Here is a 13,227-nt window from a genome sequence, read left to right on the forward strand (position 1 = left end):
TCTTCTTCAAAATAATGCCTTTGGGGTGTTTTCCATCCACCTGTGCCTGTAATGTAATTAACCATGTTGTGGAAGATTAAGTTTAATATGCAGCACTGAACAGTTGACTAACATAATGCATTAATAAAGATTTGCAAAGCTAAAGATTAGTGTTGTCAATGTTCCCTGATATTTTGGCTTGGTCAAGACACCTTCAAAGTCTAACTATATTCTATGAAAAAAAGCACAGGACATGGTGTAATCAGTGGAAATTTGTAAATGTTTATTCAAACACTTGCAATAAAGTAGTTGGCTCACATTCCGGGATTTGCTGGAAATGCCCGTATTTTGGAACAGGTTGTTTCTGCCCTTGTTGGAGTTATATAAAGTGCAACAGAAGCAGAGCAAGTGCTGACATGTTGTGCAAGCAGAGCATAACATCTGCATGTTGTGTACACTTGATTAGTAATAAATCACGTCATCATACCTGTAGAGTAAGTGCTTCTTAGAAGAAAATCTCAGCCACTGCATGTGCCTGTCCTCCAAAACATCAAAGGAAACTGAGCTTCATACAGTGACCACAGCTGTAATTTAACAAGCTACAAAAAACATTTCTAAGTTCACACAACCTTTTTATTCGATCATTACAAGGGCATTGAATTACAAATTAGGTCTATCGCAGGGGGAAAAAGTGTTTGCCTTTAATTATTATAACTTTGTTCCTTGCATGTGGTTGCAGGCCATAACTTATAGCTATTTTATTAATTGTCACTTCAAAAGTGTCCTATTGACTTTTCATAGCAAGTGGCTACTATTGTAGATTGACATCTCTGAGGCTTTAAAACAGAAAACAATTCACATCAAAAAGATATGAATCTGGTGGAGTTGGTTGCCTTTAGTCATAGCTGTCACAAATGTTATATTGGATTTTTAGGAGACAGACTTACTTGAAAGAGTGCAATGTCTTGGTACGGTACTGATAGTTTGACATTTCTTTGTCTCCTCATGGAAGCTGCCAGAAGCATCAATCAACCAGAAAGGTGGGTGGGATGAACTGGCCTCTGACTGTGTGACTTTCACTACTTTTTGATAGGTTCATAAAATGAAAGGGAAAACAGACGTTTTCTAGCCTCTTTCACAAGCCCCCATCGTTGTTGCTATGTGGCGTGCAACATACTGATCCAAAAAACTTAACTAAGTTATGCAAGTTCAAGGGAGAGACAGCTGTGTGACTCAATTCGTAACCTTCATTTATTGATCTTGTTTAGAAAGTCCAAATGTGTAAGACATGCAATATCATAAAGGGTTTGGAAATAGATTCATATCAGAGGAACCCGAAAGACAACACCTTAAAGTTGAGGGACCCCTGAAATTGTGCAAAGGGAGAAATTGGAACAAATGTTCCTAGGTTCCCTATCCACTCAGCTGCAGTTCTATGGTGTAGGAAGACAACGAAGCAGAGTGGTAAGGTAAAAAAAAATAATGTGAACTTTAATTATGCTACTTGAGATCAAATACTGTTGTTAATTGCCCCCCATTATAAAACATATTTGTGCTGACTGATGTCATCAGCAGCATTTAGAGTTATTGAACTGCCTGTCTGTTTAAATTGCTGTGTCAATCTAAATGATAAATAGAATAAAGTGAGAGCTTGAACTGAAGTAGATCTCCAAGCTTTGCTGTATACTGATCTTTCACGGATTAGTGGATACTTTTTAGTTACCATGTCTTTTGTAATTTTTCACTCAATGTATCAGATAACTGCTTTGCAACATATTTCATCTTTTGACATCAAAGCAAATTAAAAGTCTTTGAGCTTTCTCCCTATTGTTCTATACCATATTCATGCACAAACACCCTCATCACCTTCTGAGCAGAAAGAATAGTTCATTGCTATATATAAACAGGGCAGGTTTGTTTTACTTCTGCCTCGGGCCATTTATTGTCAATAGGATACAAGGTTTTTAAAGGTGTATTTAGACTGTACTTTCCAGTTGTTATAATAATCTTAAACTGTTGAATGTCAAGGCTACCCACTATAGAAGATTTCTTTAAATGAAATATATTGTGCAGTATCATGAATTTTCCCACTGTGGTTGATTTTCCACACACAGACTTTCAATATATCTATACAATTATTAAGAATGTAATCCACGTGCAAAACTGTTATCAAAAACAAGGTCAAGATCAGCTTTCTAAACATAGAGTGGAAAAATTAATTATTAAAGGAGCAGAAATATCAGGCAAGACTTGATGGTGATAGAAAACTGCTAACAATCTGCCTAATTTCATTCTTTTTGGTTTGTTCATTTAAATTATTCCCGTTTGAAACAAAAATGGGAAAAGATTTCTGTAACTCCACATGGAATCCATTTTTATACTAAAGGAGTGATGCCAACTTTAGGCACGTCGACTTAAACAACTCTGGTTCCGGAAACATGTACTGCAGACCCTTAGAAAGGTGGCTCTAGCTTTCTGCCTCTTTGAGAGAAAGCCATCACTTTTTATTCATCAAAACACAGGATGAGTTAGCTTTTCAAATTCTGAGTCAGAAGGTAATGTATTTGAATTTGAGCAAATACTTTAGACTGGTACTGGTATGATACAAAGGAAGTTCTTCACCGTCTTTCATTGAGTTGTTAAAACAAGACCCCGACTGTTCAGGTGGACCTGAGATCCCGTGACACTATTAAAGAAGACAGGAAGTTCCCCCAGTGCCCTGAACAATATTTATCCCTCAACACGTGGTTATTCACAGAATGGTTAGAGCACGGAAGGAGGGCATTTGGCCCATCTTGCCTGTGTTGGCTCTACGAAGGAGCAGTTCACCAAGTGCCACTCCCCCGTCTTCTCCCCATAGCCGCTCACATTCTGTTATTTCAGATAATCCAATTTCCTCTCGAGTGCCTCGATTGAACCTGCCAGGCAGTGCATTGCAGATTCTAACCACTAGCCTTGTGAAAAGGTTTTTTCTTATGTTGATTCATTTGCTAATTAATTAATTCTGTGGTCCCTTGTTCTCAATCCTTCCACCAATGGGAACAGTTTTCCTAATCAACTCTGTTCAGACCCCCCCGTGATTTTGAATACCACTATCAGATCTCCTCTCAGTCTTCTCTTCTCCAAGAAGTACAGTCCCAACTTCTCCAATTTATTATGTAACTGAAGCCTTTTCTGCAATCTGTCTAATCCCTTCACCTCCTTCACATCCTTCCCAAATTGTATTGCCTGGGAACTGAGTGCAATACTTCACTTGAGGCCAAGCCAGTGTTCTGTACAGGTTCAACATAGCTTCCTTCCTTTTGTACTCTATATCCCCATTTAAAAGCCCAGGATGCTGTATAATGTATTAACTGTACAATATTCCCTCACGGATCACAATACTTCCAAATTTGTATTGTCAGGGAAGGAAATATGCCGTCCTTCCCTGGTCTGGCCTACATGTGACTCAAGGCCCATAGCAATGTGATAAATTCTTAAATGAAAGTAACCGGACGGTTCACCCGGCATCGACCTCGGCACCAAAAACAACAACCGAAAACTAAGTCCTGTCAACCCTGCAAAGTCTTCCTTACTAACGCCTAGGGGCTAGTACCAAAATTGGGAAAACTGCCTCACAAACTAGTCAAGCAACAACCTGACATAGTCATACTCACAGAATCATGCCTAACAACCACTATCACCGTTCCAACAGAGGTAGTGGCACAGTGGTATACTGTTGGGAGGGAGTTGCCCTAGGCGTCCTCAACATTGACTCTGGACCCTGTGAAGTCATGCAAGAAAATCTGCTGATTACCATGTATCGATCCCCCACCCCCACCCAATGATCAGTATTCCTCCATGTTGAACGTACAATGTACTTTGGATGGGGCACTTCAAACTCCATCATCTAGAATAGCTACTACAGACCAAGCTGGCTGAGTCCAAAAGCTCAGAGGTAGTCTGGGTCTGCACCAGGTGGTGAGGGAACCAACATGAGGGAAGAATATACTTGACCTCACTTCACCAATCTGCCTGCTGCAGATAATTCTGTCCATCACCATATCGGTAGGAATGACCACCGCACAGTCCTAGAACATAGAAAAATACAGCACAGAACAGGCCCTTCGGCGCACGATGTTGTGCCGAACTTTTGTCCCAGATTAAGAACAAATCAATCTACACCCCAGCATTCTACCGTAATCCATGTACCTATCCAATAGCCGCTTGAAGGTCCTTAATGTTTCAGACTCAACTACTTCCACAGGCAGTGCATTACATGCCCCCACTACTCTCTGGGTAAAGAACCTACCTCTGATATCCCTCCTATATCTTCCACCATTCACCTTAAATTTATGTCCCTTGTAATGGTTTGTTCCACCCGGGGAAAAAGTCTCTGACTGTCGACTCCATCTATTCCCCTGATCATCTTATAAACCTCTATCAAGTCGCCCCTCATCCTTCTCCGTTCTAATGAGAAAAGGCCTAGCACCCTCAACCTTTCCTCGTAAGACCTACTCTCCATTCCAGGCAACATCCTGGTAAATCTCCTTTGCACCTTTTCCAAAGCTTCCACATCCTTCCTAAAATGAGGCGACCAGAACTGTACACAGTACTCCAAATGTGGCCTTACCAAAGTTTTGTACAGCTGCATCATCACCTCACGGCTCTTAAATTCAATCCCTCTATTAATGAACGCTAGCACACTATAGGCCTTCTTCACAGCTCTATCCACTTGAGTGGCAACTTTCAAAGATGTATGAACATAGACCCCAAGATCTCTCTGCTCCTCCACAGTGCCAAGAACCCTACCGTTAACCCTGTATTCGGCATTCATATTTGTCCTTCCAAAATGGACAACCTCACACTTTTCAGGGTTAAACTCCATCTGCCACTTCTCAGCCCAGCTCTGTATCCTATCTATGTCTCTTTGCAGCCGACAACAGCCCTCCTCACTATCCACAACTCCACCAATCTTCGTACCGTCTCCAAATCTACTGACTCGCCCTTCAACTCCCTCATCCAAGTCATTAATGAAAATCACAAAGAGCAGAGGACCCAGAACTGATCCCTGCGGTATGCCATTGGTAACTGGGCTCCAGGCTGAATATTTGCCATCCACCACCACTCTTTGACTTCTATCGGTTAGCCAGTTCGTTATCCAACTGGCCAAATTCCCCACTATCCCATGCCTCCTTACTTTCTGCATAAGCCTACCATGGGGAACCTTATCAAATGCCTTATTAAAATCCATGTACACTACATCACTGCTTTACCTTCATCCACATGCTTGGTCACCTCCTCAAAGAATTCAATAAGACTTGTGAGGCAAGACCTACCCCTCACAAATCCGTGCTGACTATCCCTAATCAAGTAGTGTCTTTCCAGATGCTCAGAAATCCTATCCCTCAGTACCCTTGAATTGTGTACTTTCCTGACAGCCTATGTTTTCAACTTATGCACTTCAGTTCTTGTCTGACAGCATCGTATTTACCCTTCCCCCAATTGTAAACCTTGCCCTGTTGCACGCACCTATCCCTATCCATTACTAAAATGAAAGTCACGGAATTGTGGTCACTATCTCCAAAAAGCTCCCCCACTAACAAATCTATCACTTGCCCTGGCTCATTACCAAGTACCAAATCCAATATGGCCTCCCCTCTGGTCGGACAATCTACATACTGTGTTAGAAAAGCTTCCTGGACACACTGCACAAACACCACCTCATCCAAACTATTTGATCTAAAGAGTTTCCACTCAATATTTGGGAAGTTGAAGTCACGCATGACTACTACCCTGTGACTTCTGCACCTTTCCAAATTCTGTTTCCCAATCTGTTCCTCCACGTCTCTGCTGTTATTGGGGGGCCTACAGAAAACTCCCAACAAGGTGACTTCTCCTTTCCTATTTCTGACTTCAACCCATACTACCTCACTAGGCAGATCCTCCTCGAACTGCCTTTCTGCAGCTGTTATACTATCTCTAATTAACAATGCAACGCCCCCCCACCTCTTTTACCACCCTCCCTAATCTTATTGAAACATCTATAACCAGGAACCTCCAACAACCATTTCTGCCCCTCTTCTGTCCAAGTTTCCGTGATGGCCACCACATCGTAGTCCCAAGTACCGATCCATGCCTTAAGTTCACCCACCTTATTCCTGATGCTTCTTGCGTTGAAGTATACACACTTCAATCCATCTTCGTGCCTGCAAGTACTCTCCTTTGTCAGTGTTACCTTCCCCACTGCCCCACTACATGCTTTGGCGTCCTGAACATCGGCTACCTTAGTTGCTGGACTACAAATCCGGTTCCCATTCCCCTGCCAAATTAGTTAAACCCTCCCGAAGAGTACTAGAAAACCTCCCTCCCAGGATATTGGTGCCCCTCTGGTTCAGATGCAACCCGCCCTGCTTGTACAGGTCCCACCTTCCCCAAAATGCGCTCCAATTATCCAAATACCTGAAGCCCTCCCTCCTACACCATTCCTGCAGCCACGTGTTCAACTGCACTCACTCCCTATTCCTAGCCTCGCTATCACGTGGCACTGGCAACAAACCAGAGATGACAACTCTGTCTGTAATGGCTTTTAACTTCCAGCCTAACTCCCTAAACTCATTTATTACATCCACACCTCTTTTCCTACCTACGTCGTTGGTACCAATGTGCACCACAACTTCTGGCTGCTCCACCTCCCCCTTAAGGATCCTGAAGACACGATCCGAGACATCCCTGGCCCTGGCTCCCGTGAGTCCTAGTGGAGACAAAGTCACATCTTCACATTGAGAATACTACCCTCCAATGTGTTCTGTGGCACAACCACCGTGCTACATTTCGAACAGCTCTGGCAACTTAAGACTGGGCATCCATGAGGCACTGTGGGCCATCAGCAGCAGCAGAATTGTACTCAACCACATCTCTAAACTCATGGCCCGGCATATACTCCACTCTGCCATTGCCACCAAGCCAGAGAATCAACCCTGGGTCAACGAAGAGTTCAAGAGGGCATGCCAGGAGCAACAGCAGGCATACCCAAAAATGAGATGCCAACTTGGTAAAGCTACTACACAGGACTACTTGCGAACCAGACATCATAAACAGCAAATGATAGGCAGCGCTAAGTGATTCCACATCCAACAGATCAGATCTAAGCTTTGCAGCCCTGCCATATACAGTTGTGAATGGTGTTGGACACTAGAGGAGACACTAGGCTCCACAAATATACCCATCCTCAAATGATAGGGGAGCCCAGCACATAAGTGTAAAGGATAAAGCTGTAGCATTTGCTACAATCTTCAGCCAGAAATGCCGAATGGATGATCCACCTTGGTCACTTTGGAGGTCCCCAACATCACAGATGCCTGTTTTCAGCCTATTCGATTCACTCCACAAGATTGAATTGAATACTGCAAAGGCAATGGGTCCTAACAATATTACAGCAGTAGTGCTGAAGACTTGTGTTCCAGAACTTGCCTTGTCCCTAGCTAAGCTGTTCCAGTACAGATATAAATTGACATCCACACAGCAGTATGGAAAATTGCCCAGGTATATCCTGTATACAAAACAGGACAGATCAACTCTTGATTATAAGTAAAGTGATGGAAGTGGTCATCAACAGTGCTATCAAGCTGGGGCTGGCTAGTGAACAGAAGCGTGGTGGAGGGAGTGGCTGCGGCAGGTCAAACTTCCTAAAACAGGATTCGGTCGGCTGAGGAGATGTGAATGAATCGGGAATAAGACATGAGTGCAGGCCCCGCCCCCTCAGCACCAGCACTCGGGGGAGTCAGAGCGAGGGGCAGGGCCGAGGCTGGGCTTCTGATAACGGGGGAGGAGGAGGTGTAGGTGGGGGGGGGGGGGGGGGGGGGGCGGGAGTGGGCAGCACGGTAGCATTGTGGATAGCACAATTGCTGCACAGCTCCAGGGTCCCAGGTTCGATTCCGGCTTGGGTCACTGTCTGTGCGGAGTCTGCACATCCTCCCCGTGTGTGCGTGGGTTTCCTCCCACAGTCCAAAGATGTGCAGGTTAGGTGGATTGGCCATGATAAATTGCCCTTAGTGTCCAAAATTGCCCTTAGTGTTGGGTGGGGTTACTGGGTTATGGGGATAGGGTGGAGGTGTTGACCTTGGGTCGGGTGCTCTTTCCAAGAGCCGGTGCAGACTTGATGGGCTGAATGGCCTCCTTCTGCACTGTAAATTCTATGTAAAGTGTAAAGGTAAGGAATATTGTTTAGAATTGGGCCTAAATTCACTGCTTGGATCAAGTTATAGAATGCAGACCCGAAATGAGACAGGGATGCCCCATGTCCCTTCTACTATGCACTTTAATTTTTAAAAAAATATATTTTATTAAAGTTTTCAAACACAATTTTTCCACCTTACAAATCAATCCAAAAAAAAACAATAACACAATAACTAATAGATAACATTATTTAAATAAAATAGTGAACTAACAAAGTAACATAAAATAGTGCTCCCCCCCCCCCTCCACCCCAACCAGAACAAAACAGGTTGCCCCCCTCCCCCTCTGGGCTGCTGCTGCTGACGATCTATTTTCCCTTAACGTTCCGCGAGATAGTCAAGGGGCGGTTGCCACCGCCTGGAGAACCCCTGAGCCGATCCTCTCAACGCAAACTTCATCCGTTCCAGTTTTATGAACCCTGCCATATCATTTATCCAGGCCTCCACGCCGGGGGATTTCGCTTCCTTCCACATGAGTAAGATCCTTCGCCGGGCTACCAGGGACGTAAAGGCCAGAATATCGGCCTCTTTCGCCTCCTGCACTCCCGGCTCATCCGCTACCCCAAATATAGCTAACCCCCAACCTGGCTTGACCCGGACCTTCACCACCTTTGAAATCACTCTTGCCACTCCCCTCCAGTACTCATCCAATGCAGGACACGACCAAAACATGTGTGTGTGGTTCGTCGGGCTTCCCAAGCACCTCCCGCACCTTTCCTCCACCCCGAAGAACCTGGTTATCCTCGCTCCCATCATGTGTGCTCTGTGTAGAACCTTGAATTGTATCAGGCTAAGCCTGGCACACGAGGAAGAGGAATTTACCCTACTTATGGCATCAGCCCACAGACCCTCCTCAATCTCCTCCCCCAGCTCTTCTTCCCATTTTCCCTTCAGCTCCTCTACCAGCGCCTCACCCTCGTCTCTCATCTCCTGATATATTTCGGACACTTTGCCCTCCCCGACCCATACCCCCGAAATCACTCTATCCTGGATCCCCTGTGTCGGGAATTCCCTCACCTGTTGCCTCGTAAACGCCCTCACTTGCATGTATCTAAAGATATTCCCCGGGGGCAACTCATACTTTTCCTCCAGCGCTCCCAGGCTCGCAAACGTCCCGTCAATGAACAAATCTCTCAATCTCCTAATTCCTGCCCGATACCAGCTCTGGAACCCTCCGTCCACCCTTCCTGGGACAAACCTATGGTTGTTCCTGTTCGGGGACCACACCGAGGCACCCGTCACACCCCTATGTCGCCTCCATTGCCCCCAGATCCTTAAGGTTGCCGCCACCACTGGGTTCATGGAATGCCTTTTCGGGGAGAGCTGTAGCGTCGCCGTCACCAGCGCCTTTAGGCTTGTTCCTTTACAGGACGCCATCTCCAGCCTCTTCCACGCCACCCCCTCCCCTCCCTCACCCACTTGCGAACCATTGCCACATTGGCGGCCCAGTAATAATCGTCCAGATTCGGCAACGCCAGTCCCCCTCTGTCCCTGCTGCGCTGCAGGAACCCCATCCTTACCCTTGGGGTCTTCCCTGCCCACACGAAACTCATAACATCCTATCTATTTTCTTTAAAAAGGCCTTAGTGATCAAAATGGGGAGACATTGAAACACAAAAAGAAACCTTGGGAGGACCATCATCTTGACCGCCTGCACTCTGCCCGCCAGTGAGAGCGGCAGCATATCCCACCTCTTGAAATCCTCCTCCATCTGCTCCACCAGCCGCGTCAGATTGAGTTTGTGTAAAGTTCCCCAGCTCCTGGCGACCTGAATCCCCAAATATCGGAAGCTCCTTTCCGCTCTCTTTAGCGGCAGGCCATCTATCCCTCTTCCCTGATCCCCAGGGTGTACTACGAAAAGCTCACTCTTCCCCATATTAAGCCTATATCCCGAAAAATCTCCAAACTCCCTCAATATCTACATAACCTCTGTCATCCCCTCCACAGGATCCGCCACATACAGCAGTAGGTCATCTGCGTAGAGTGACACTTGGTGTTCCTCTCCCCCTCCATCCACCCCCCCTCCATTTCCTAGAGTCTCTCAACGCTATGGCCAGTGGTTCAATTGCCAGCGCAAACAGTAATGGGGACAGAGGGCACCCCTGCCTTGTTCCCCTATGTAACCGAAAATACTCCGTTCTCTGCCGATTTGTGACTACACTTGCCACTGGGGCCCCATAGAGGAGTTTAACCCAACTGACAAATCCCTCCCCGAACCCAAACCTCCTCAGCACCTCCCATAAATACTCCCACTCTACCCTATCAAATGCCTTCTCTGCATCCATCGCTGCCACTATCTCTGCCTCCCCCTCCACTGGGGGCATCATTATCACCCCCAACAGCCGTCGCACGTTAACATTCAGTTGTCTCCCCTTTACAAACCCTGTCTGGTCTTCATGCACCACCCCCGGGACACAATCCTCGATCCTCATCGCCAGTACTTTTGCCAGCAACTTGGCGTCTACATTCAGGAGCGAGATAGGCCTATATGACCCGCATTGCAGCGATTCTTTATCTAGCTTCAGGAATAATGATATCGTCGCCTCCAACATTGTCGGGGGTAGAGTCCCCCCTTCTCTGGCCTCGTTAAAGGTTCTTGCCAATAGTGGGGCCAACAAGTCCACGTACTTCCTATAAAATTCCACCGGGAACCCGTCTGGTCCCGGGGCCTTCCCTGCCTGCATGTTCCCCAACCCTTTAGTCACCTCGTCCACCCCGATTGGCGCCCCCAGACCTGCCACCTCCTGCTCCTCCACCTTCGGGAACCTTAGTTGGTCCAAAAACTGTTGCATCCCCTCTTTTCCCTCCGGGGTTTGGGACCTATATAGCCTCTCATAAAAGGTCTTAAACACCTCATTTACCTTCCCTGCACTCCGCTCCATAGTTCCCGTTTCATCTCTAACTCCCCCTATTTCCCTCGCCGCTATCCTCTTACGAAGCTGGTGGGCCAGCAGCCGACTCACCTTTTCCCCATATTCGTATCTCATCCCCTGTGCCTTCCTCCACTGTGCCTCTACCTTCCCTGTGGTCAGCAGGTCAAACTCCGTCTGAAGTCTTCGCCTCTCCCTATATAGCCCTTCGTCCGGGGCCTCCGCATATCTTTTGTCCACACTCAAAATCTCCCCCACTAATCTCTCCCTTTCTTTGCCCTCTTTTTTCTCCTTGTAAGCCCTAATGGAGATCAACTCTCCCCTAACCACCGCTTTCAGCGCTTCCCATACTACCCCCACCTGGACCTCACCATCATCGTTGGCCTCCAGGTACCTGTCAATACATCCCCGCACCCTTCCACAGACTCCCTCATCCGCCAATAGTCCCACATCCAGTCGCCACAGTGGGCGCTGTTCCCTCTCCTCTCCTAGTTCCAGATCCACCCAGTGCGGGGCATGATCTGAAACGGCTATGGCCGAGTACTCCGTTCCTGCCACCCTCGAAATCAGTGCCCTACTCAAAACAAAGAAATCTATACGGGAGTAAGCCTTATGAACATGGGAGAAAAAGGAAAACTCTTTGGCCAACGGCCTAGCAAATCTCCATGGATCCACTCCCCCCATTTGCTCCATGAACCCCCTGAGCACCTTGGCCGCTGCCGGCCTTCTTCCGGTTCTGGATCTAGACCGATCTAACCCTGGATCCAGCACAGTATTGAAATCCCCCCCCATTACCAGGCTTCCTACCTCCAGGTCCGGGATACGTTCCAGCATCCACTTCATAAATCCCGCATCATCCCAGTTCGGGGCATATACATTTACCAGCACAACCTCCATTCCCTGCAGTCTGCCCTTCACCATCACATTTCTGCCACCGTTGTCCACTACTATATTCCTAGCCTCGAACGGCACCCGTTTCCCCACCAATATAGCCACCCCTCTATTTTTCGCGTAAAGCCCTGAGTGGAACACCTGTCCCACCCATCCTTTCCTTAACCTAACCTGATCCGCCACCTTCAGATGCGTCTCTTGAAGCATGACCACATCTGCCTTCAGGCCTGTTAAGTGCGCGAACACTCAGGCCCTCTTAATCGGCCCATTTAGGCCTCTCACATTCCATGTGATCAGCCGGATTGGGGGGCTGCCCACCCCCTCCAACTAGCCATCACCTGCTCTAGGCCTGTCCCACGTCCAGGTCCCGCGCACCCACCAGTCCCCCAGGCGGCGCACTCCCGTCCCGACCACCTCTTCCCTTGCCAGCTCCCTCTCGATCCCAGCAGCAGCAACCCAGTTATCTCCCCCCCCCCCCCCCCCCCCGCTAGATCCCCATCTAGCATGGTTACTCCCCCCATGATGCTTCCGAAAGTCAGCTGACTCCAACTGACCCCGGCTTCCCCCGCTCTCTTCTTGACCCCCCCGTGTGTGGAGCTCTCATCCTCCTTGCGCCTATCTTCTCGCCATCATCTCCCTAGCGCGGGAAAAAACCTGCGCTTTCCTAGATCAGCCCCGCCCCCTATGGCGCAGCTCCCCCTACAGCCCCGTTCCCAGTCCCCATCCCCCTCCTATGTCCCTTTTTCCACCGGCGCCCACATTTCTCAGTGTCCCCCCGTCAAAGAAAACAGGGATTCTTCTCTTCCCTTTCCCCTCCCCATCTATCGTCCCGATACGGTGAACCTCCCATTCCCCAATTTACATTTCTGTACATCAACATCGTCGTCTCCCCCACAGCAGCAGTCCCTCAGTTCTGGTCCAATTTCTCTTTTTGGATGAAGGCCCATGCCTCTTCCGACGTTTCAAAATAGTAGTGTCTATCTTGGTACGTGACCTACAATCGCGCCGGCTGCAGCATCCCAAACTTTACTTTCTTCTTGTGAAGCGCCGCCTTGGCCCGATTAAAGCTCGCTCTCCTTCTCGCCACCTCCGCGCTCCAGTCCTGAGACACTCGTATCACCGCATTCTCCCACCTGCTACTCCGTACCTTCTTGGCCCAACACAAAACGGCCTCTCTGTCGGTGAAGCGGTGAAATCTCACCACTATCGCCCTTGGTGGTTCTACAGCCTTGGGTCTCCTAGCAAGGACCCGGTGAGCCCCTTCCACCTCC

General features: G+C 47.7%; 1 protein-coding gene across 16 annotated transcripts in view; it reads left to right on the top strand.

Moving 5' to 3' along the window:
• The window catches only part of LOC140429588 (guanine nucleotide-binding protein G(I)/G(S)/G(O) subunit gamma-7), a 508,117-nt gene that overhangs the window by 364,646 nt on the left and 130,244 nt on the right, over nucleotides 1-13,227 (top strand). For 5 of the 16 annotated variants that reach the window (XR_011949128.1, XM_072516810.1, XM_072516809.1 and 2 more), the window contains one exon: nucleotides 992-1,019. The exons of the other annotated variants lie outside the window; for them this stretch is intronic. Coding sequence is in view for 3 of the 5 variants with exons in the window: in XM_072516810.1 (XP_072372911.1) it covers nucleotides 992-1,019 (28 nt within the window). In the remaining 2 variants the exon portion in view is untranslated. The remainder of the gene's footprint in view (nucleotides 1-991; nucleotides 1,020-13,227) is intronic. 16 annotated transcript variants of the gene reach the window in all.

Source organism: Scyliorhinus torazame, chromosome 9 (genome assembly GCF_047496885.1).
Source record: "Scyliorhinus torazame isolate Kashiwa2021f chromosome 9, sScyTor2.1, whole genome shotgun sequence".
NCBI classification, from domain to species: Eukaryota; Metazoa; Chordata; class Chondrichthyes; order Carcharhiniformes; family Scyliorhinidae; genus Scyliorhinus; species Scyliorhinus torazame.